This window comes from Phyllobates terribilis, unplaced genomic scaffold, assembly GCF_046119375.1.
Source record: "Phyllobates terribilis strain yellow unplaced genomic scaffold, ASM4611937v1 Scaffold_9__5_contigs__length_417890890, whole genome shotgun sequence".
NCBI lineage: Eukaryota > Metazoa > Chordata > Amphibia > Anura > Dendrobatidae > Phyllobates > Phyllobates terribilis.
In genome coordinates, this window is record NW_027362769.1 from 370,167,529 (window position 1) to 370,188,041 (window position 20,513).

Here is a 20,513-nt window from a genome sequence, read left to right on the forward strand (position 1 = left end):
GCTCCCCACTCCTCACCAATACGATTCGCTGATTGGTCGCGCTCTCCGCACGCGACCAATCAGTGATCTTGGCGCTAAAGTTAAACACCGCTCTGCTGATTGGTCACGGCCGCTGCCCGCGACCAATCACCGATTTGGGCGCTACATTTAAATAGCGGCCGCAACCAATCAGCACAGCGGTGTTTAAATGTGGAGCCAAGATCGGTGATTGGTCGCAGCCGATATTTAAATTTGGCGCCCAAATCGGTGATTGGTCGCGGGCACCGCCAGCGACCAATCAGCGATTTTTAACACAAATGTCCGGATCTTTGTAACACCATGCAGATACTGTGGGGACATCAGCGGCTAGGGTGTGAAGGGAGGACCGGGGAGCGGCGCTGCGGGTCGGGATACTTCTGCTGCGAGCGCCCGCTAATGTCCCGGGTTGTCGCAGCGGAAGTGCCCGCACAGGCAGCGCCGCTGACATCCATGTGACATCTTGGCCCGCGACCAATCACTGATCTTGCGGCTAAAGTTAACCACTACTGTGCTGATTGGTCGCGGCCGATATTTAAATTTGGCGCCCAAATCGGTGATTGGTCGCGGGCAGCGTCCGCGACCAATCAGCACAGCGGTATTTAACTTTTGCGCTAAGATCAGTGATTGGTTGGGTCCGAAGACCGCGACCAATCATCGAATCGTCTTGGTGAGGACCGGGGAGCGGCGCTGCCTGTGCGGCTACTTCCGCTGCGAGAACCCGGGACATGAGCGGGCGCTCGCAGCAGAAGAATCCCGACCCGCAGCGCCGGTCCTCCCTTCCGCATGGAGGTCAGCGACGCCGGCGGTCCTTCCGCTGCTACCGGCCGGGACATGAGCGCCTCGCGCCGCTCATCTCCCGGCTGCATCTCCGTCCCGCAGATGGGTCCGGCGGTCGGGGTCCTTCTGCTGGTACCGGCCAGGAGATGAGCGCCTCGCGGCGCTCATCTCCCGGCTGCATCGCCGCTGACCTCCGTCCCGCAGATGAGCCGCTAACGGCCGCCATCTTTTTTCTGAAATCCCGCGGCACTGATTGGCCGCTGCCGGACCAATGAGCCAAGTGGGATTTCCTGGACAGATAGACAGACAGACAGACGGGCTAAGACAATTATATAGTAGATGTACAGTCTTTAAATGTTTTATTTGCCAGTGGTTTGGTCACTGCCCACAATACAAGGCTCTAGTCTCTGGTGAGGACATTTGGAGCTCTGCATTTGCTGTGAGCTGAGAGAACGCGGCCGCCATTTTGTCGGAGACTCATTAGTCCAGGCGCCAGTTTCCAGTTTGAATCCGTCGTCATGGGAACAGCCGAGCGCTCGCGCAGGTCGCCTTTGCGCGGTGACGTCATGTGGAGTGTAACTTCCGGGTCCCTTAACGTACGAATGGCCAGAGGTAGGTGAGATTCTGTGGGGGAAACACAATGACGTGAACCGGCGGCTGCACGGGACAATGACGGACACGGCCGAGTCCTATCTAGGCAGCTGGTGGTAGCGGAGAGAGATCTCCCAGCATTCCCTTACACCCTTAGCTTGCTGATGTAGAACTACAAGTCCCAGCCAGGCAGTCTGCTGTATCGGATAGTCTGGTCTGATCTCAATCTGGAATCCATTAGTCTTCCTGGCTTTTTATACAGAGCTGTATATGATGCTTAAAGGGGTTGTCCATTTTTGATTTTTGGGGCCAATATATATATATATTTTTTTAACTTATTTCCTGTATTTGGGACTAAAAATGATTTTTGCCTTTTGGGTTTTATTAGAAACTTTGCACCATTTGGCTTTTCCAGGCCTTTTTTTCCTGCACTTTCAACTTTGCTGCGGTCATAAACCTCAGAAAAAGCCAGATAAAGCAGTCACTGACTCTCCTCGGACCCTCACAGTGGGGCTCACTGACAGATTCCCAGTTGCCTCCTTCTGCAGCAAAAGACAGTGCAACACGGAGGCCGTAGGAGGCAAACGGTGCAAGATTTTTAATGAAACCCAAGTGCAGAAATGATTTTTATCCAGAAATACCTGCATTAAAGTAAGAAATAAATAGTTATTATCCCAAAGGGGTTGTGTGGGGATAAAGCAAATGTCCCGATCTATGCATCGACTTACTGGTGTGAAGCTGCCGTCACATAAGTGCAGGGTAGATGTCCCTTTAATGATCTTGAACTACAAGACCTCGGGTTGATAAAGTCTCACCTCCAGCCCGTCCGAACCAGCATCATCATCAGAGACATTGGACCTGATTCATTATTGCATTTGTGCCTTTTTTGTCTATTTTTTAGCCTATTTTTAATTTCCGCCTTATTCTTCTCTTAATTTGCGCCTTTTTTAAATGCTGCATTATAGGGACACAATGAGACTTGAGTGGAAATGTTTCCCCGTCCCTTTATCAGAGCAGTCCAATAATCTGGTGCCCATTCTCAGGAAGTGTTCAGTTTCTGTGCAGCGCCCCTGCAGGAAGAATGAAGCATTAATTCACTGATTGAGGACCTCAAGACTCCCAAGAAGTCAAATCCACTATACTAGTAAATTCACTGACTGAAGTGGACTAACTATGTTAAAAATCTACCTATATTTTAATTTATTAAAAATATATATTTCCATATCCCCCGTGTTTTTTGCAGTCTATCCGTCATGGTCCTTTTGTTTTACGTTCAGATCATATTGTATTCGTATTAGATCAGGGTTCTTGTCTTCTTTTCTGAACGAATCTGGTGCAGGGAATTCAGAAAACAAGAACCCTGATCTAATACAAATACTGCAGTAATAAAATAGGGGCGATCGATTATTCACCTGATGTGTAGCAGTAGCTTAAAGGGGTATTCCCATCTCCAAGATCCTATCCCAATATGTAGTAGGTATAAAAATATTAGCAAATACCTCCAATTAGAAATGTAGTATAGTTCTTCTGATTCGCTATGTCTCTTTTCTCATGTGCAGGCATTGCAGGACCTTAGATATAGCCATAGTTACGACCACTGATATAGTGACAGCTAGTTGCTAGTGGTCGTAACTCTGGATACCTAAGGTCCTGCAATGCCCTACATTTGCGGGAAGAGGCATAGCGAATCAGAAAAACTATACTACATTTCTAATTGGAGGTATTTGCTAATATTAATATTACACCAACTACACTTTGGAATAAGATCTTGGAGATGGGGATACCACTTTTAATTTCTATATGGACAGCATTTAAAGGGATCCTGTCACCAGTTTTGACATATATGAACTCTAACTATGACTTTATTCAGCGCCTCTGCTGCACTCCATAAATGCTTATATAACCCATGAAATTGAACAATGCCTGAGCATCTCAAGGGCCGACCAAAGTGTAAAGGTATGTGCTCATGATGCAGAAAATTTCTGCAGCGTTTCTGCAAGTTCTTGGCAGTCAAAAACGCTTGCGGTTTTTGCAGCGTTTTTACATGCGGGTTTGACTTGCGTTTTTTAAGCGCATTGGGACCTCAAATCTGCATGCAGAAATGCACAAATAATGGACATGCTGTGGATTTTTCCGCAAGGAAAATTCCGAAGCATGGGCACAGAACATGCAGATTTTCATTGGGGATCATGGGGCACGGATTACCAAGCGTTTTGCAAGCGTTTACGCGGTGGAAAATCCGCATCAAAAACACTTGAAAAACGCAGAGTGGGCACACAGCCTTAAAGTAAACAGTGTCCTACAAACTCAATGCTCCGCCAATGTCTTAGGTAAACTATTCCCGACCAATTCACCTCCCCCCATTTGTAATGTGTATTTTTTCATGAACGTGGTGGAAGCAAAGCTTAACTTTCAGATTCTGAAAAACCCAACAAAAGCAGCTTCTTTACTGCCAAGACATCAGGTTTTGCCTGCAGAAAAAAAGGCAACGTGTGAACATAGCCTAAGAATTTTAGTGCTCGCTATAATGTTAAACTGAAGGCAAAATGCAATAGAAAGTTATTGTTTATATTATAGGCAGAGAAAAGTAGGGGTGAACAAATTCTCCTAATGATGATACATTGGGAATAAATGCACGAATGTCATGAGGAGAGTGCTGGTATCATGATATCTGTGGTGTACAAAGTGCTGCCTGAAGAGTGATAAATACAACACATCACAACTGACACAAAGAAGAGTAGTATACACAGTGTTCTTTTCATTGTATTATGTTAGTATGGGTTTTGTAATCAGACAACTGCTTTAATGACTTTTCTCACCATTTTTCCAGCTGCGGATATTATGATGGAGAGGTGAGATGTTACGCCTACCTCCCCTCCCCCGCTGATTTAACCATCGCTCCAGAGACGACGTCACTAATGGTCGAGTCGGATGATGAATTCGCTGAACTCTGCTCCAAACTCTTGAAACGGGTTAGGAAGAATAACAACCCCATAGAAAGTCAGAATGTCCCCAAAGCCAGCACTACGGCACGGGGGAAAGTCAAGAGGACCAAACCGCCTGCGAGCAAGAAGCAGAAAAAAGATGGGGGCAGCAGAGAGGCCGAAGTGGGTGTCATATCGGGACCTGACGGAGACCGACCAGAGCAGAGGAATCGGACGGCGTGGAGCCACCTTACTAATGGCCTCCAGGACGGTAATAAGAGGCGTCGTATTATGTGCATTTATTTCTGCTCACTGCAAGGACCGCCACAAATCAGATCATAATTATTTCAATAGTAACTGAGCTGCAGTACCTAGAAGCGGCCATTATGCAGTATCCAGCTCTGTGGTGGTCCAGCCTCTAGGTATCTGCCGGGTGTCAGACCCTGACCAATACCTGTCCTAAAGATAAGTCATCTTGGACAGCCCCTGTAACCACAGCTGTAAATTCCATTTTAGCAGATGGTGGCCAAGGAGAAGACCCCAGACCCCTCGACCATGTGAATGTAAGAGATCTTGTCTTGGAACGGATGCAACAGTTCAAGAGGACGGTCCCCAGCCGACTGAAGTTGGACTCCGCAGAGATGAGTGAAGCCCCCAGTGAGATCGCAGCATCATTATCATGTGCGTCTTTCTCCGTCTCCCATCTCTTCATCATTTACAGTGCTAGAATCCTAGAATGTTAGAGTTGGAAGGGACCTCCTGGGTCATCGTGTCCAACCCCCTGCTCAATGCAGGATTCACTAAACCATCTCAGACAGATATCTGTCCAGCCTCTGATTGAAGACGTCCATTGAAGGGGAACTCACCACCTCTCTTGGCCGCCTGTTCCACTCATTGATCCCCCTCACTGGCAAAAAGTTTTTTCTAATATCTAATCTGTATCTTCTCTCTTTCAGTTTCATCCTATTGCTTCTTTTGTTTCCATGTGCAAATGAGAATAAGGATGATCCCTCTACACTGTGACACCCCTTCAGATATTTGTAGACAGCTGTTAAGTCTCCTCTTAGCCTTCTTTTTTGCAAGCTAAATATTCCCAAATCCTCTAACCGTTCCTCGTAGGACATAGTTTGCAGTCCGCTCATCATTCTGGTCACTCTTCTCTGAACTTGCTCCAGTTTGTCTATGTCTTTTTTAAGATGTGGTGCCCAGAAGTGGACACAGTATTCCAGATGTAGTCTGACCAAGGAGGAGTAGAGGGGGCTAATTACTTCACGTGATATAGACTCTATGCTTCTCTTACTACATCCCAGAATTGTTTGCCTTTTTTGCTGCTGCATCATACTGTTGACTCATGTGCAGTCTGTGATCTATTAGTATACCCAAGTCTTTTTCACACGTGCTGTTGCTTAGTTCTATTCCTCCCATTCTGTAGATGTAATTTTAGTTTTTCTTGCCCAGATGTAGAATCTTGCATTTCTCCCTGTTAAATACCATTCTACTAGTCACTGCCTATTGTTCAATCTTATCTAGATCCTTCTGAATCCTTTCTCTGTCTTCTCTAGTGTTAGCTATCCCTCCTAACTTTGCATCGTCTGCAAATTTGATTAGTTTACCTTCAGTTGCCTTATCTAGATCATTTGTAAAAGTGTTGAACACTAGGGCCAGGACAGAGCCTTGTGGTACACCACTTGAAACACTCTTCCAATTGGATGGTCAACCATTTATTACCACTCTTTGAGTATGATCACTGAGTCAGTTATGAATCCACCTAACTGTAGCCTTGTCAATCCCATATTTGGTCATTTTTTCAATAAGGATAGTATGAGATACTTTATCAAATGTTTTGCTGAAGTCGAGCTATACTATATCTACTGTATTTCCCTGATGCACCAAGTCAGTGATTCCATCATAGAAGGAAATTAGATTAGTCTGGCATGACTTGTTTGATACAAACCCATGCTGGCTCTGGTTAATTACTGTATTCTTATCCTTCCTTCTCTCTCACTCTTTTAATGTGTCCTTCTTGTAGTCGGACCTCCTATGGCAGGACCGAGCGTGCAGAACGGTGGAGCCCTGGTGATGCCTCCTTCGGTAGGACTAAGCGTGCAGAGTGATGGAGCTCTGGCCCTGGCGATGCCTCCTACAGCAGGACCGAGCGTTCAGAATGGTGGAGCCCTGGCGATGCCCCCTACGGCAGGACCGAGCATGCAGAGTAATGGAGCCCTGGCGATGCCTCCTACGGCAGGACTGAGCATGCAGAGCGATGGAGCTCTGGCCCTGGCGATGTCTCCTACAGCAGGACCGAGCCCGCAGAGCGGTGGAGCCCAGGCGATGCCTCCTACAGCAGGACCGAGCCCGCAGAGCGGTGGAGCCCAGGCGATGCCTCCTACAGCAGGACCGAGCGTGCAGAACGGTGGCCCTCTGAAGATGCCTCCTACAGCAGGACCGAGCGTGCACAGCGATGGAGCTCTGGTGATGCTAATGGATGTCAAAGAGAAGCCACCTAGCTTGGAAGACCAAGGACTCTTTTTTTGCCAGTTGTGCCAAAAAGACTTGACTGCCATGACCGGTGCCCTGAGGGAGCAGCATGTGAACAGGTAAGGGGGACATTTGCCCAAGTCGCGCTCCATGGCTCACGTCTGGATACGTCTACATTGGTTCCTCCATCTCTTCAGGTGCTTGGACCAGGTGGAGAGTTTAGGAGGAAACGCCATCACCCCTTCGGTTCCTAGTTGTCCTTTGTGCGGGAAACCTTTTAGCACAGAGAAGAGCCGGGCGTCTCACCTAAAACGCTGCGCTGCAAAACTGGATGTTCCTGCTCAGACCTTGCTGCAGGCAGTTCAGAGACAGGCGGCTGAGGCGGGATCGGAGGTGCCACCGCAGTAAGATTCAGACTCTTTTATCTCACAGTAAAAAGTTGCACACATTCTAGATAGACCTGATGAGGCCGGTGTACTTACCTTGAAAATCCGTGTCCAGAATGGCCGTATAATCCTGACAGTAAAAGGAGCATCTTACATGGACTCTCAATTGCGCATCTTAATATCAGGATGATACAGCCAATCTGATCAGATATTTTCAAGGTAAGTACACTGGCCTCATCAAGGACTAAGAAATCAATTTAATACTATATGCAGTTTTGTATTGTGAAATCTGGTGCCGGTTATTTAAAGTTCCCATGCTTCATCTCTCCAGGGTGGTCAGCGGGAAGAGAAGAGGGGTGACAAAACAGAAAGAACCCTCCAAGAAAAGGAAGATGGGCCAGACTGGTGCGGAGATGGAGGATCTGATGGTCGCTATGGCATTGTCCCGATCAATACAGGAAGACAAGAGGGCGCAGACTGCAGCTAGTGGGCAAGTCCCCCTGGAGCTGCCTGCTCGAGGTACTGCGCTGAGATTGGGGCAGTTGTCTGTTTAGTTGGGCACCTCCATGGCGACTGCCATTTGTCCAGCTCTATGGTCGTCGGCCAGCCTTCTTCAGTGGAGAAGTAATTTAATAAGAAAGGCTTTTCTTACTGCAGTCATAAACTAAAGGTGCACCAAATTTATCTAGAGGCATTGACCCTTTAATAAATTTGGAGCACCTCAGACTGTCCAGACGCCAACTTTGAGCAGGCATAGATTTTCACTTTTATTTAGGCCAGTCTTTCAGACCATGGCCCCTTGGCTTAACGGGGTCTTCCACCTTTTTCCCGGCTGCAATTTATTACAAAAACTGATTTACTCACCCTCCCCAGGTCCGGAACTGAGTCTCAGGTGTCTGTTATTGTCTGCAGCTGTAACGTCACATTGACAGCACTGCAGCCAGTCATGGAGCTCAGCAGCTTTGCCCAAAATGACAGCACTAGTCACTTAGAGCCACAGGGGTCATTGATTGGCTTCAGTGCTTAGGACTTGACGTCAGCGCTGCAGACTATAACAGCACAGGGGACTCAGTTCAAGACCTGGGGATGTTGAGTAAGGCACGGTTTGTTTGTTTTTTTTAAATCCCGGAAAACCTCTTTAATCACACACTCGTTTCTAAGCACTATGAAAAGTGACGTGAGAGATGCGAAACGTCTAAAAAAAATGTCCTGCACCCCCCGTTTTGTTATAGAGAAGAAAAGTCGTCGGAAGCAAAAGGATAAGCCCACCCCCCTTCTGCTTTTCCAAGCCCCCGAGGAGACCAAGGAGAAGCTGCAGAAGAGACTGTCCATGCTACTGACCGAGGAGGCTGCGGAGAACAGGGTCCTCACATTGCCCCCGAGCCATTTCTGGTCAATAATGGAAGAAGAGAAAGAAAACTGGAGACTGCGAGGAGGAAAGAGATGTGTCCTGTGGGGTATCAGTAATATGATGGAGAAAAGAGACCCCCAGAGCTACTACACCGCTGAGCTAATGCCCCCCATAACTCCATGGAAATCTCCTGTGAAGGTGAGAAGAGCACACGTACACGCAAGAGCAATATCGGCACTGGATGGAAATTGTCACCGTTTTTCTTGCTTCAGAAGTTGCAGCGTTCGCAGAAAAGTGTGAACACAACCGTACTGCATCCTGAAAAACTACAGAGTCAGACGACCGGTGACCAGGATCCCGAGTCCTGTGAGGATAAAAACCCACTATCCGACAGTCAGAAGGCATTGCTGGACCTGGCTGACCTGGCCGGAGAGGGGATGACGCTCACTCAGTGGAATGGTGGTGTCGGCACTGATCACGAGTGTACAGGTAACATGGCTCCTCAGCTCCTCCGTACAGTACTCCCGTCCGTATACCGTATACTAATGACTCTATTGTACGGCAGGGCGAGAGTCACCGGGCAGTATCACATCGAGCGGATTCATCGCGGCACAAGAGGAGAAGAGCAGAAACGAGGTCCGCGCTCCTGATAATAAGGTACGACAGGAATGATCAGGCTCCTGAGGCTTCGCTGACACCTTTTACTGGTAGCGTCCACTTATGTCTCACTTATCTGTCCTTTCTTTGTGTGTTTTAGCTCCCACTGCTTGTTCTGTCATCCGATTTCATGGAGATGGTGAACAACCCCCATCTGAGTGACGCTCAGCTGCAGACTGACTGCGGGGAGGTGCTGCATGCTCACATGTTTGTGCTGTATGCACGCTGCCCCCTGCTGGTTGAAGCCGTAAGTGAAAGAAGGTCTTATAGATTTTGCATTGATGGCCTATTGTTGGGATATATTTTAAATGCTCGAGTGCTCAGCACCTCGTCCTCAACTGGACTTATTTTACTAATATTTTTCTTTTATCTGATCCTCACTTCTAGATCCACTCTGAAGGCTTCTGGGTAGATGAATCCGGCATGGGACGAGCTCGACGCATCCTACTGAACGATGTGTCTGCGGCGGCCACCCTCTGCTTTCTCCAGTTTATATATTCAGCCACCACGGACATTCCCAGTGGTTGCCTACCGCATGTTTGTGAGCTGGCGCGCAGGTATGTGATATACTGAGGACAGAGGAAACGTTCAGCACATCCCTGTGTGTCTGCCAGTGTCGGTGCACATTTCCTACCTTATTGATCGTAAGATATACCGTATATACTTGAGTATAAGCCAACCCGAATATAAGCCGAGGCACCTAATTTTACCACAAAAAATTGGGAAAACCTATTGACTCGAGTGTAAGCCTAGGGTGGAAAATGCAGCTGCTACTGGTAAATTTCCCCATCCTGGTAAGCATGGCACTCCTCATCCCCCAATCCTGGTATACATGGCCTCCCTCATTCCAATCCTGGTATGCATGGCACCCCTCATCCCAATCCTGGTATGCATGGCACCCTCATCCCAATCCTGGTATGCATGGCACCCATCCCTATCCTGGTATGCATGGCACCCCATCCCTCATCCTGATATACATGGCACCCTCATCCCTATCCTGGTATGCATGGCACCCCTCATCCCCAATCCTGGTATGCATGGCACCCCACATCCCAATCCTGGTATGCATGGTTCCCTCATCCCAATCCTGGTATGCATGGCACCCCTCATCCCCAATCCTGGTATGCATGGTTCCCTCATCCCAATCCTGGTATACATGGCACCCCATCACTGCACACATGAAAAAAAATAAACACTCCTACTCACCTTTCTTCCCTCTGCTTCAGCGCTGCGTCCTGTTATGCCAGCAACAGCTCACCTCGCATCTGAGCAGCATATGACGTCAATGCCATGCGCCCTCAGACGCCGAGGTGAGCTGCTGGAATATTCACTCCTCCCCACGCCAGGACTATGGGCGTTGAGCGGAGTGAATAGTCATTCTCCTTACTAGTGCAGTGTGAATCACAGCTGCCGTTTCCTGCAGCGGCTCAGGAATCCTCTGTGCCCGCTACTAAAGAGAATGAATATTCACTGTTCTGTATGCCCATGGGAGTGAGGAGGAGTGAATATTCATACTCTCTAATAGCGGGCACAGAGGATCGCTGAGCAGCTGCTGGAAGCGGCAGCTGCGACTCACACTGCGCTATTAAAGAAAATGAATATTCACCCCTCTCCACTCCATGGGCGTGGAGAAGAGTGAATATTCATTTTCTTTAGCAGGGGGCACACGTGGTAGCTGCTGCAGTGGCTACTGCCTGTGCCCGCTCCTCCGCCGCCGCATCCCCTCACCACCACCGGTATATACTGTATATATAAGTATATACCGGAGTATAAGCCGAGGGGGGCTTTTTCAGCTTAAAAAATGTGGTGAAAAAGTCGGCTTATACTCGATTATATACGGTATTCTATTGCAAGCAACTTTTGAGACACTTGTTGAGTAGCAGAAAGTATAAACTTCCTATTTTTACACTTTCATAGATCCAAAAAGTTATAAAAGCCGGTTACATGGAGGCCCGATCGCTAGGGTCACCCACCAATTGTGAAATTTGTGAGACCCGGAGAGCAAAACAAGCATGCATTGTCCCGTTTCCAGCAGCCCTATGGTTAATAATATATCAGTCCACTGTAGGTGCCGCAGCTCCCCCTAGTGGTGGGTGAGTTCTGCATGGGAAAATTTTAATACTAAGTTGCTTAGTCAAGATTTTTCAAGGGGGGTCCCTTGTATATCACAAGATGTCAGCACTTTGTGCAGAGGTCGTGGTCACTGCTGCAATCAGCTGATTACTCCAGTTGCTGCTTCTGGCTCCCATGACAAGCGGTGCGTGCTGATAAGGCAAGCGGCAGCCGCCGGAGGGAGAGTGTAGGGGTACACAATGGTCATCCAGATGGTGGAATAAGTCTGCCAGAATAGCAGCTGCTTCATGGGGTGTTTGAGCAGAGGGACAGAACTAGTCCAGGGTCTTAGGGGCTGGTGCACGACACAGTGATTCTATCTGGTGCTTCCTGCACTAGGGAAAATACAGGGTATTAGCTTTGCCTTAAAGTGAACCTGTCCGATACAGTCCAGTCTGCAGGCGGCAGGTTATAGAGCAGTAGGAGCTGAGCGGATTGATACTTTTGTGGTTAAATATTCATTATAACTTCTATTCATTGAAATCCCTGCTCTGGGGTTAGGAGTCCAGTGGGCGGTCCTACTGTGTGATGGGCAGAGCTGTCGGTCACTGATTGGGCCTTTCAGTCCAGTGGGCGGTCCTACTGTGTGATGGGCAGAGCTGTCAGTCACTGATTGGGCTTTTCAGTCCAGTGGGCGGTCCTACTGTGTGATGGGCAGAGCTGTCGGACACTGATTGGGCTTTTCAGTCCAGTGGGCGGTCCTACTGTGTGATGGGCAGAGCTGTCAGTCACTGATTGGGCTTTTCAGTCCAGTGGGCGGTCCTACTGTGTGATGGGCAGAGCTGTCGGACACTGATTGGGCTTTTCAGTCCAGTGGGCGGTCCTACTGTGTGATGGGCAGAGCTGTCAGTCACTGATTGGGCTTTTCAGTCCAGTGGGCGGTCCTACTGTGTGATGGGCAGAGCTGTCGGTCACTGATTGGGCCTTTCAGTCCAGTGGGCGGTCCTACTGTGTGATGGGCAGAGCTGTCAGTCACTGATTGGGCTTTTCAGTCTAGTGGGCGGTCCTACTGTGTGATGGGCAGAGCTGTCGGACACTGATTGGGCTTTTCAGTCCAGTGGGCGGTCCTACTGTGTGATGGGCAGAGCTGTCAGTCACTGATTGGGCTTTTCAGTCCAGTGGGCGGTCCTACTGTGTGATGGGCAGAGCTGTCGGTCACTGATTGGGCTTTTCAGTCCAGTGGGCGGTCTTACTGTGTGATTGGCAGAGCTGTCTGTCACTGATTGGGCTTTTCAGTCCAGTGGGCGGTCCTACTGTGTGATGGGCAGAGCTGTCGGACACTGATTGGGCTTTTCAGTCCAGTGGGCGGTCCTACTGTGTGATGGGCAGAGCTGTCGGACACTGATTGGGCTTTTCAGTCCAGTGGGCGGTCCTACTGTGTGATGGGCAGAGCTGTCAGTCACTGATTGGGCTTTTCAGTCCAGTGGGCGGTCCTACTGTGTGATGGGCAGAGCTGTCGGACACTGATTGGGCTTTTCAGTCCAGTGGGCGGTCCTACTGTGTGATGGGCAGAGCTGTCAGTCACTGATTGGGCTTTTCAGTCCAGTGGGCGGTCCTACTGTGTGATGGGCAGAGCTGTCGGTCACTGATTGGGCCTTTCAGTCCAGTGGGCGGTCCTACTGTGTGATGGGCAGAGCTGTCAGTCACTGATTGGGCTTTTCAGTCTAGTGGGCGGTCCTACTGTGTGATGGGCAGAGCTGTCAGTCACTGATTGGGCTTTTCAGTCCAGTGGGCGGTCCTACTGTGTGATGGGCAGAGCTGTCGGTCACTGATTGGGCTTTTCAGTCCAGTGGGCGGTCTTACTGTGTGATTGGCAGAGCTGTCTGTCACTGATTGGGCTTTTCAGTCCAGTGGGCGGTCCTACTGTGTGATGGGCAGAGCTGTCGGACACTGATTGGGCTTTTCAGTCCAGTTGTCGGTCCTACTGTGTGATGGGCAGAGCTGTCGGACACTGATTGGGCTTTTCAGTCCAGTGGGCGGTCCTACTGTGTGATGGGCAGAGCTGTCGGTCACTGATTGGGCTTTTCAGTCCAGTGGGCGGTCCTACTGTGTGATGGGCAGAGCTGTCGGACAATGATTGGGCTTTTCAGTCCAGTGGGCGGTCCTACTGTGTGATGGGCAGAGCTGTCAGTCACTGATTGGGCTTTTCAGTCCAGTGGGCGGTCCTACTGTGTGATGGGCAGAGCTGTCGGACACTGATTGGGCTTTTCAGTCCAGTGGGCGGTCCTACTGTGTGATGGGCAGAGCTGTCAGTCACTGATTGGGCTTTTCAGTCCAGTGGGCGGTCCTACTGTGTGATGGGCAGAGCTGTCGGTCACTGATTGGGCCTTTCAGTCCAGTGGGCGGTCCTACTGTGTGATGGGCAGAGCTGTCAGTCACTGATTGGGCTTTTCAGTCTAGTGGGCGGTCCTACTGTGTGATGGGCAGAGCTGTCGGACACTGATTGGGCTTTTCAGTCCAGTGGGCGGTCCTACTGTGTGATGGGCAGAGCTGTCAGTCACTGATTGGGCTTTTCAGTCCAGTGGGCGGTCCTACTGTGTGATGGGCAGAGCTGTCGGTCACTGATTGGGCTTTTCAGTCCAGTGGGCGGTCTTACTGTGTGATTGGCAGAGCTGTCTGTCACTGATTGGGCTTTTCAGTCCAGTGGGCGGTCTTACTGTGTGATTGGCAGAGCTGTCTGTCACTGATTGGGCTTTTCAGTCCAGTGGGCGGTCTTACTGTGTGATTGGCAGAGCTGTCTGTCACTGATTGGGCTTTTCAGTCCAGTGGGCGGTCCTACTGTGTGATGGGCAGAGCTGTCGGTCACTGATTGGGCTTTTCAGTCCAGTGGGCGGTCTTACTGTGTGATTGGCAGAGCTGTCTGTCACTGATTGGGCTTTTCAGTCCAGTGGGCGGTCTTACTGTGTGATTGGCAGAGCTGTCAGTCACTGATTGGGCTTTTCAGTCCAGTGGGTGGTCCTACTGTGTGATGGGCAGAGCTGTCGGTCACTGATTGGGCTTTTCAGTCCAGTGGGCGGTCCTACTGTGTGATGGGCAGAGCTGTCGGTCACTGATTGGGCTTTTCAGTCCAGTGGGCGGTCTTACTGTGTGATTGGCAGAGCTGTCTGTCACTGATTGGGCTTTTCAGTCCAGTGGGCGGTCTTACTGTGTGATTGGCAGAGCTGTCTGTCACTGATTGGGCTTTTCAGTCCAGTGGGCGGTCCTACTGTGTGATGGGCAGAGCTGTCGGTCACTGATTGGGCTTTTCAGTCCAGTGGGCGGTCCTACTGTGTGATGGGCAGAGCTGTCGGTCACTGATTGGGCTTTTCAGTCCAGTGGGCGGTCCTACTGTGTGATGGACAGAGCTGTCGGTCACTGATTGGGCTTTTCAGTCCAGTGGGCGGTCCTACTGTGTGATGGGCAGAGCTGTCGGTCACTGATTGGGCTTTTCAGTCCAGTGGGCGGTCCTACTGTGTGATGGGCAGAGCTGTCGGTCACTGATTGGGCTTTTCAGTCCAGTGGGCGGTCCTAATCTGTGATTGACAGCTATCCCTCCATGCACAGTTGTACAAGTAAGACTCGGTAGGACCGCCCACTGGACTCCTAGGTCTCCTAAGCCAAGATTGTGCAGGGATTTCAAGGAAAAGCTATAATGATTCTTTACCACTACGCTATATTAATCTGCTCTCTAACCCGCCGCCTGCAGATTTTTCTGCTTTTCGGTGTGACCTTTTGCCATACATCTGTTTAATTCTGATTTGTGCGACGATTACGTTGAGGAAACTTGTAATACTCAAGAATTTGTCTTTTTTCTAGGTTTGATGTGAAAAGTCTGATAGAAGCCTGTGAATCTGTAATCGCTGGGACGCACAACTCCGAAGGTCAGATATCCACAGAAGAAGAGGAGGGTGATGATGGAGGAGAGCGAGCAGAGACCTTCCAGGAGTTGTTGAAGTCCATGTGGCTGGATGAAGGTGAAGACATCTTTGAAGATTTGAAGCCGGAGGACAAGGAGAAGCCGGATGGTAGTGGCGGTGTAGGAGAGGGAGAGCTGGAAGAGATCTATGAATTTGCTTTGACTCAACGTAAAATGTTAGCGGAGCAAGAATCCAACAGTGAAGAGGAAGACCAATCAGAAGACGTCTCTCCAAAGTCTAAAAGTCTTACTCTAGACGAGGGAGAAGGAATGGATTTGGTAATCGCTGCTCCACCTAAAGTGTCTCCAAACACGAAAGTCATGGACAGTTCTCCCAGAAAATCGCCTGCGTGTTTTCTGTCTCACAGCCCTGAATATTCTGTGGTTCCTCCCATAGCTTCTTCTGCCAAGTCCACAATAGAGCAGTCATCTTCTTGCTCTGATGTTCACGTTAATGTTTCAGGGACTTCTCCAACTAAACAAGTCATTTCCTCTGTCATTTCTCTGATCTCCCCAAACAGAGAAGACGACCCCGAGGCCGATATGTTTGCTCCTCACAGTCCTCCACCTCTTGATGATAGTTACGACCGCATGTTCTCACAGACGTGTGGTGAATACGGGGAGCCGTCCGGTATGGGGGAAAGCAAATCCCAAATAAATCCAGCTAGTCCTCCTGATCAGCAACCTGTGCTTACCAGCTCACCTACCGCCATGCCGTATCCCACCCTCGGGTCTTCTCCAAATATCCGGTCACGTTCATTTCCAGACCGGCCTTCGTACTCAAGTGAACATGAAAAATCCCTGCACTCCAGTGTCAGAGATTCTCTTCATCGTACAGCTTCTCAGAATGGAAAAGAGCCTTCTCCCAAATCTCAAGATGCCGACATCATCCTGATCTTGTCCTCAGATGAAGAGGCCGAGTCCAGCAATCAGTCTGCTGCACCGACCAGAAGTTCATGCTTTGCTGCGCCCGATATAGCTAAGGCCATTAAAGATTCTCCGGTTAGTTTTACACAAGGGAGAAGAAGCGAAGGGCTTTCCCGTCTGGAAATGAGCAGTAGCTCAGAGATGTCTTGGTTGGTGCCCGCTACACCCTTACCCCAATTAGCAAGCTCCAGAATTTCCCCATTGCAGACATCATGTATACCTCCGACCACTCAGTCTTTACAGAAGACGTCCCACGCAACTCAGTCACCTCCAAATTCATGGAATATGTCCCACACCGCTCAGTCACCTCCAAAGTCCAAGGTAACGTCCCATGCAACTCCGTCACCTCCAAATTCATGGAAGACGTTCCACACCGCTCAGTCACCTCCAAAGTCCAAGGTAACGTCCCATGCAACTCCGTCACCTCCAAATTCATGGAAGATGTCCCACACCGCTCAGTCACCTCCAAAGTCCAAGGTGGCGTCCTACGCTAATCAGTCCTCTCCAAACTCACGAAAAAAATCCCACACCGCTCAGTCCCCTCCAAACTCATGGAAGACGTCCGACTCAACTAATTCACCTCCAGACTCGAGGAAAACATCTCACACCACTTGGTCACATTCATACTCTCAGAAGTCTCCTCCAACCTCCCGCGAGAGATCATCATCTCAAACATCTAGAAACTTTGACCTTGATGTTTCTTGTAAAAGTTTGGTTTCTCAGACTCAGACAAGCCCAGTGTCCCTTCCATCGATGTCTCCAAAGACTTCTCGGTCACTGCGACCCTCCATACAAGAATCCCTTGAGGCACAGTCTAGTGAGCGTAGTAAAGCCCCTTCTTCCCCATCGATTTCCATTGCTAGCAGCACTGTGTTTGAGGTTGGGGACAGCGAGGACGAGGCCCCTGTAGCAGAGCCCCCGGCCAATATCAGCAACTACAGCTTCCAGTTTGACTATGATGAGCCTCCTATCCCCATGGAGGAAGATTTATGGGGCAGCGTGAACGAGACGCCAAAGAAGCCTCATTCCCCTCCTTCTCCGCCTTTACATTTGAATAAGACACCAACCAAAACCTTGAATTGTAATGTGAACAGTCCTTCAACAGCGAAAAGCGGAACACCAGCAAATATCGAGGGATCTCCACCATACGCAGCCTCTCAGAGCAGCCGTCAGAGCTATCTCAACTCCAGGTTGTGGGAGGACTGGGAGGATGAAGACCCCAAGCTGACAGCTGTCCTCCCTCTGTCTCAGAGACTAGGTAGTGCCCCAGGGATGCAGAAGGAGCTGAGGACTCCAGGTAAGGCACGCTCTGTATCCAGGCGGTTGTGCACCTTAAGGGGTTTATCGTGTGACAAACATTTATCACAAATCCATGGTATTTGGGCGTTTAACATGACGACTTGGCCCAATGTAGGACTCTTCTAACAAACTGTGTGTTTTTTCCGTAGTTTCTATCGTGCGTAGAAGAGAACTTGCTCCCAAGGTTCCCATCACTCCACTGCCTGACTATTCGGACTTGGACACTCCAGTCCTAAAAAAAGAGCTAAGCAAGTAAGTTCTCTCCATGTGCCCCTTTTACACTTGTGTTACTCGCTTATGGCAGAATTGTCACCATTAATTTGCTGCCCTTTTTCAGAAAATTTATCTAGTTTTTCCCAGACCATCCCTTTGTCACCTACCTGTAGGATAGGTGATAACTTGTTGATCAGAGGGGGGTCCGACCGCTGGGATCCGGACCGATCAGCAGAACAAGGCGCTGTTATCATGTCTGACCGCAGCTGCATTCGTTCTCTATGGGGCTGGCGGATAAAGCGGAGCACAGCGCTCGCAGCACCATCGGGGATGAACGGAGTGGTGTCTGAGCGTGCACACTGTGCTCCATTCTAAGGAGGACAAAAGCGCCATGTTCAGCCGATCGTTGCGGGTTCCAGCGGTCGGACACCCACCATTCAATTAGTTATCACCTTGGATTTGAAAGATGATGCAGATTTCATAGCGCAGTTCTTGGGATTGGCAGGGGTCCCAGCAGTCCAACTCCTAGGGATCGGCAAGTCACCTATCCTGTGGATAGCTGATAACTTGCCCAGGCAATAACCTTTTGACCACTTTTTGACATTTGGCGTACATGTATCGTGCATGTCAAGTGTGGGTGTATGGATTGGGATTAGTAGCTGAGCCCAATCTACACACAGCAGGTGCTGGCTGCATTATACAGCTAGCACCTGCTGCTAACATCAGTGACTAGAGCCAGTGCCAATTGCTGCTGTTTAACTCCTGAAATGCCAGTGTCAATCACAGACAATAGGCATTTAAGTGGCTCCTGCCGGAAGGGAAACACAAGTGCAAAAATGAAAATTCAGCACCGAACAGTGTTAAACTTTTTTTTTATTCTATTGTATCTTTATGGATTGCTGTAATCTCTCTCTGCTGTTTAGGTTTGGCGTACGTGCTCTCCCCAAAAAGAAGATGGTGCTAAAGCTGAAAGAGATCTTCCGCTACACCCATCAGGTGATGAGCTCCGAATCTGAGGAGGACGTCCCTTCATCCCAGCCCCATCGAAGCAAAGGCTGCGGCGTAGCTCAAGTGCTGAAGAAACCTCCTGAAGGCAAACAGAGGAAACAAAACAGTACCATGGGGTCCAGCAGCTCGCACCTGGGGAGAAAGGGGACCTCTGTGTGCGCAGTGAATGAAACAGACCCAGGAGACGATCAACCACTGACTGCATCTCAAGAGACTACTATGTCCTCTCTGGCTGCAAGCGATACCTCCTCCTTATCCCAAAGGTAACGAGAGCCACCCGCACTGTATGATTGACAGCGGTAGGGATCATAGGCTGGAGTGGGAGGCAGTGATTGCACCAATGCTGCCCCTTCAACTACGTCTCCTCCGTGTGTCCTGTCGCTTGTTTCTGTATCCTGGCTCCATCTGGACGGACATGCGGACAGTGATCGGCAGCAGAGGTCACATGTTTGTCCAGGTGGAGCAGATCATACAGAGGCCAAATGACTTCATGTAGCTGCCGTTGGGCAGAATGCACCTGTGCACTTCCGGGCGTTTCGCTCCTCACTCAGGGGTTTCTTTTTCACGTCTTTCTGTAGCTCCAACACCAATGAGTTTGAGACGGCGTTTGCAGATGAAGATGACAACGACGACGAGGCACTTCCAGCCTCACAAGCCGCCAACAAAGAGGCTCTGACAGCGGAGGCTGTGAGAAGCTTCATCGAAACGCATCCCGAATTACATAAGCGGATCTTACTCTATCAGCCCCTGGACCTGGCCGCGCTGCAGGCTGAGCTCAAGCTGAACAACATCAAAATTGCCTCTGGGAAACTGCTGGACTTTCTGGATTCGCACTGCATCACTTTTACTACCGCTTCCACACGCAAGGAGAAGAAGAGCCGCACACGGAGGAAAGCAGGGAAGCGCCACTGAGACCGCTTCAAGGGACACTCTACAAGAAGGTTGCCTAGCGACAATGGAACTTTGTTTTTTGCCACTTCTGTGTTGTAGTCACAGAAAGTTCTCAGCTGTGTATAATGGTTTGTGACAATGTTATCCACGGCCTCAGGAGCTGCAGATGACTGCTGTTGCCTCCATTAAAGGGGGACCTCTTTAAAGCCTCTCTTTAAATTAAATGGAAAATAATGGTCATTTCCTTCAAAAAGTTGTAGCAAGGAGATCCGGCTGCAGAGATAACGGTACGGCACTCTTGCTGGAGAGGTATCAGACGTGATATGGTTACTTGAAGGGGTGTTCTGGTTTCAGAAAACTACGTCCTCCGGCTGAAAAACAAACAAACTCCACTTTACTCACCCTCCCCGGGTCCAGCGCCAAGTCTCCACCTCTGCTCCCAGTGTCTTATTGGCTGCAGCACTGACATCACGGTGCTGCAGCCAATCAGAGAGCTCAACAGCTTGTGCCATGAACTCAGGGAGAGCCGCTGAGCTCAGTTATTGGCTGCAGCGCTGTCAATGTGACATCAGCGCTGCAGACAATAATAGACACCGGGAGACTCGGCGCTGGACCAGAGAAGAGGCGAGTAAAGCGCAGGTTTTTTTTTTTTTTTAATAAACTGCAGCTGGGAGGTGGTGCTTTCCTGGTTTTGGAAAACCCCTTTAAAGCAATGGTATCTACCGCGCAGTCAGCTGCTTCTTGTGCTGCCACTTTTGGGGTTTGTTCCCACATTGTGAATATGCAGCAGATTTTCTGCTCGCTTGGGAAGTAAGGAGACAAGGGAGGAATTACTGATCAGTGTATGTATGTGACATCTCCTTTGTATGTTTTAAAGTAACAAAAAACAACATTTGTAAATTATGTATTTTCAGTTTAATTTAATTTGTAATAAATATATAAAAAGTCAATTGTCTAGTATTTGATTAGGACATAGATGAAATTTA

The 20,513-nt window shown here is 49.4% G+C and overlaps 1 protein-coding gene across 2 annotated transcripts; it reads left to right on the plus strand.

Moving 5' to 3' along the window:
* The first annotated feature begins 1,307 nt into the window (after positions 1-1,307).
* Positions 1,308-20,382, plus strand: SLX4 (SLX4 structure-specific endonuclease subunit). Of its 2 annotated transcripts, none has more exons than XM_073648262.1 (15): positions 1,308-1,407; positions 4,217-4,581; positions 4,827-4,991; positions 6,340-6,907; positions 6,986-7,192; positions 7,506-7,693; positions 8,407-8,723; positions 8,798-9,014; positions 9,091-9,182; positions 9,283-9,429; positions 9,570-9,739; positions 15,090-17,413; positions 17,565-17,667; positions 18,552-18,899; positions 19,215-20,382. In XM_073648262.1, the coding sequence occupies exons 2-15, from the start codon at positions 4,305-4,307 to the stop codon at positions 19,546-19,548; spliced, it is 5,457 nt and encodes a 1,818-aa protein (XP_073504363.1). In that variant the 5' UTR covers positions 1,308-1,407; positions 4,217-4,304; the 3' UTR covers positions 19,549-20,382. The 2 variants fall into 2 exon arrangements, with proteins under 2 accessions (XP_073504363.1, XP_073504364.1); XM_073648263.1 differs by having other exon boundaries at positions 4,830-4,991.
* The last annotated feature ends 131 nt before the right edge of the window (positions 20,383-20,513 follow it).

Bases quoted from the DNA above. Each gene is read 5' to 3' on its own strand.
- SLX4 (XM_073648262.1), top strand. From the start codon at position 4,305: ATGGTCGAGTCGGATGATGAATTCGCTGAACTCTGCTCCAAACTCTTG. The intron at 4,992-6,339 runs GTGCGTCTTTCT...TCCTTCTTGTAG, and splicing joins GATCGCAGCATCATTATCAT to TCGGACCTCCTATGGCAGGA. The intron at 6,908-6,985 runs GTAAGGGGGACA...CCATCTCTTCAG, and splicing joins AGGGAGCAGCATGTGAACAG to GTGCTTGGACCAGGTGGAGA.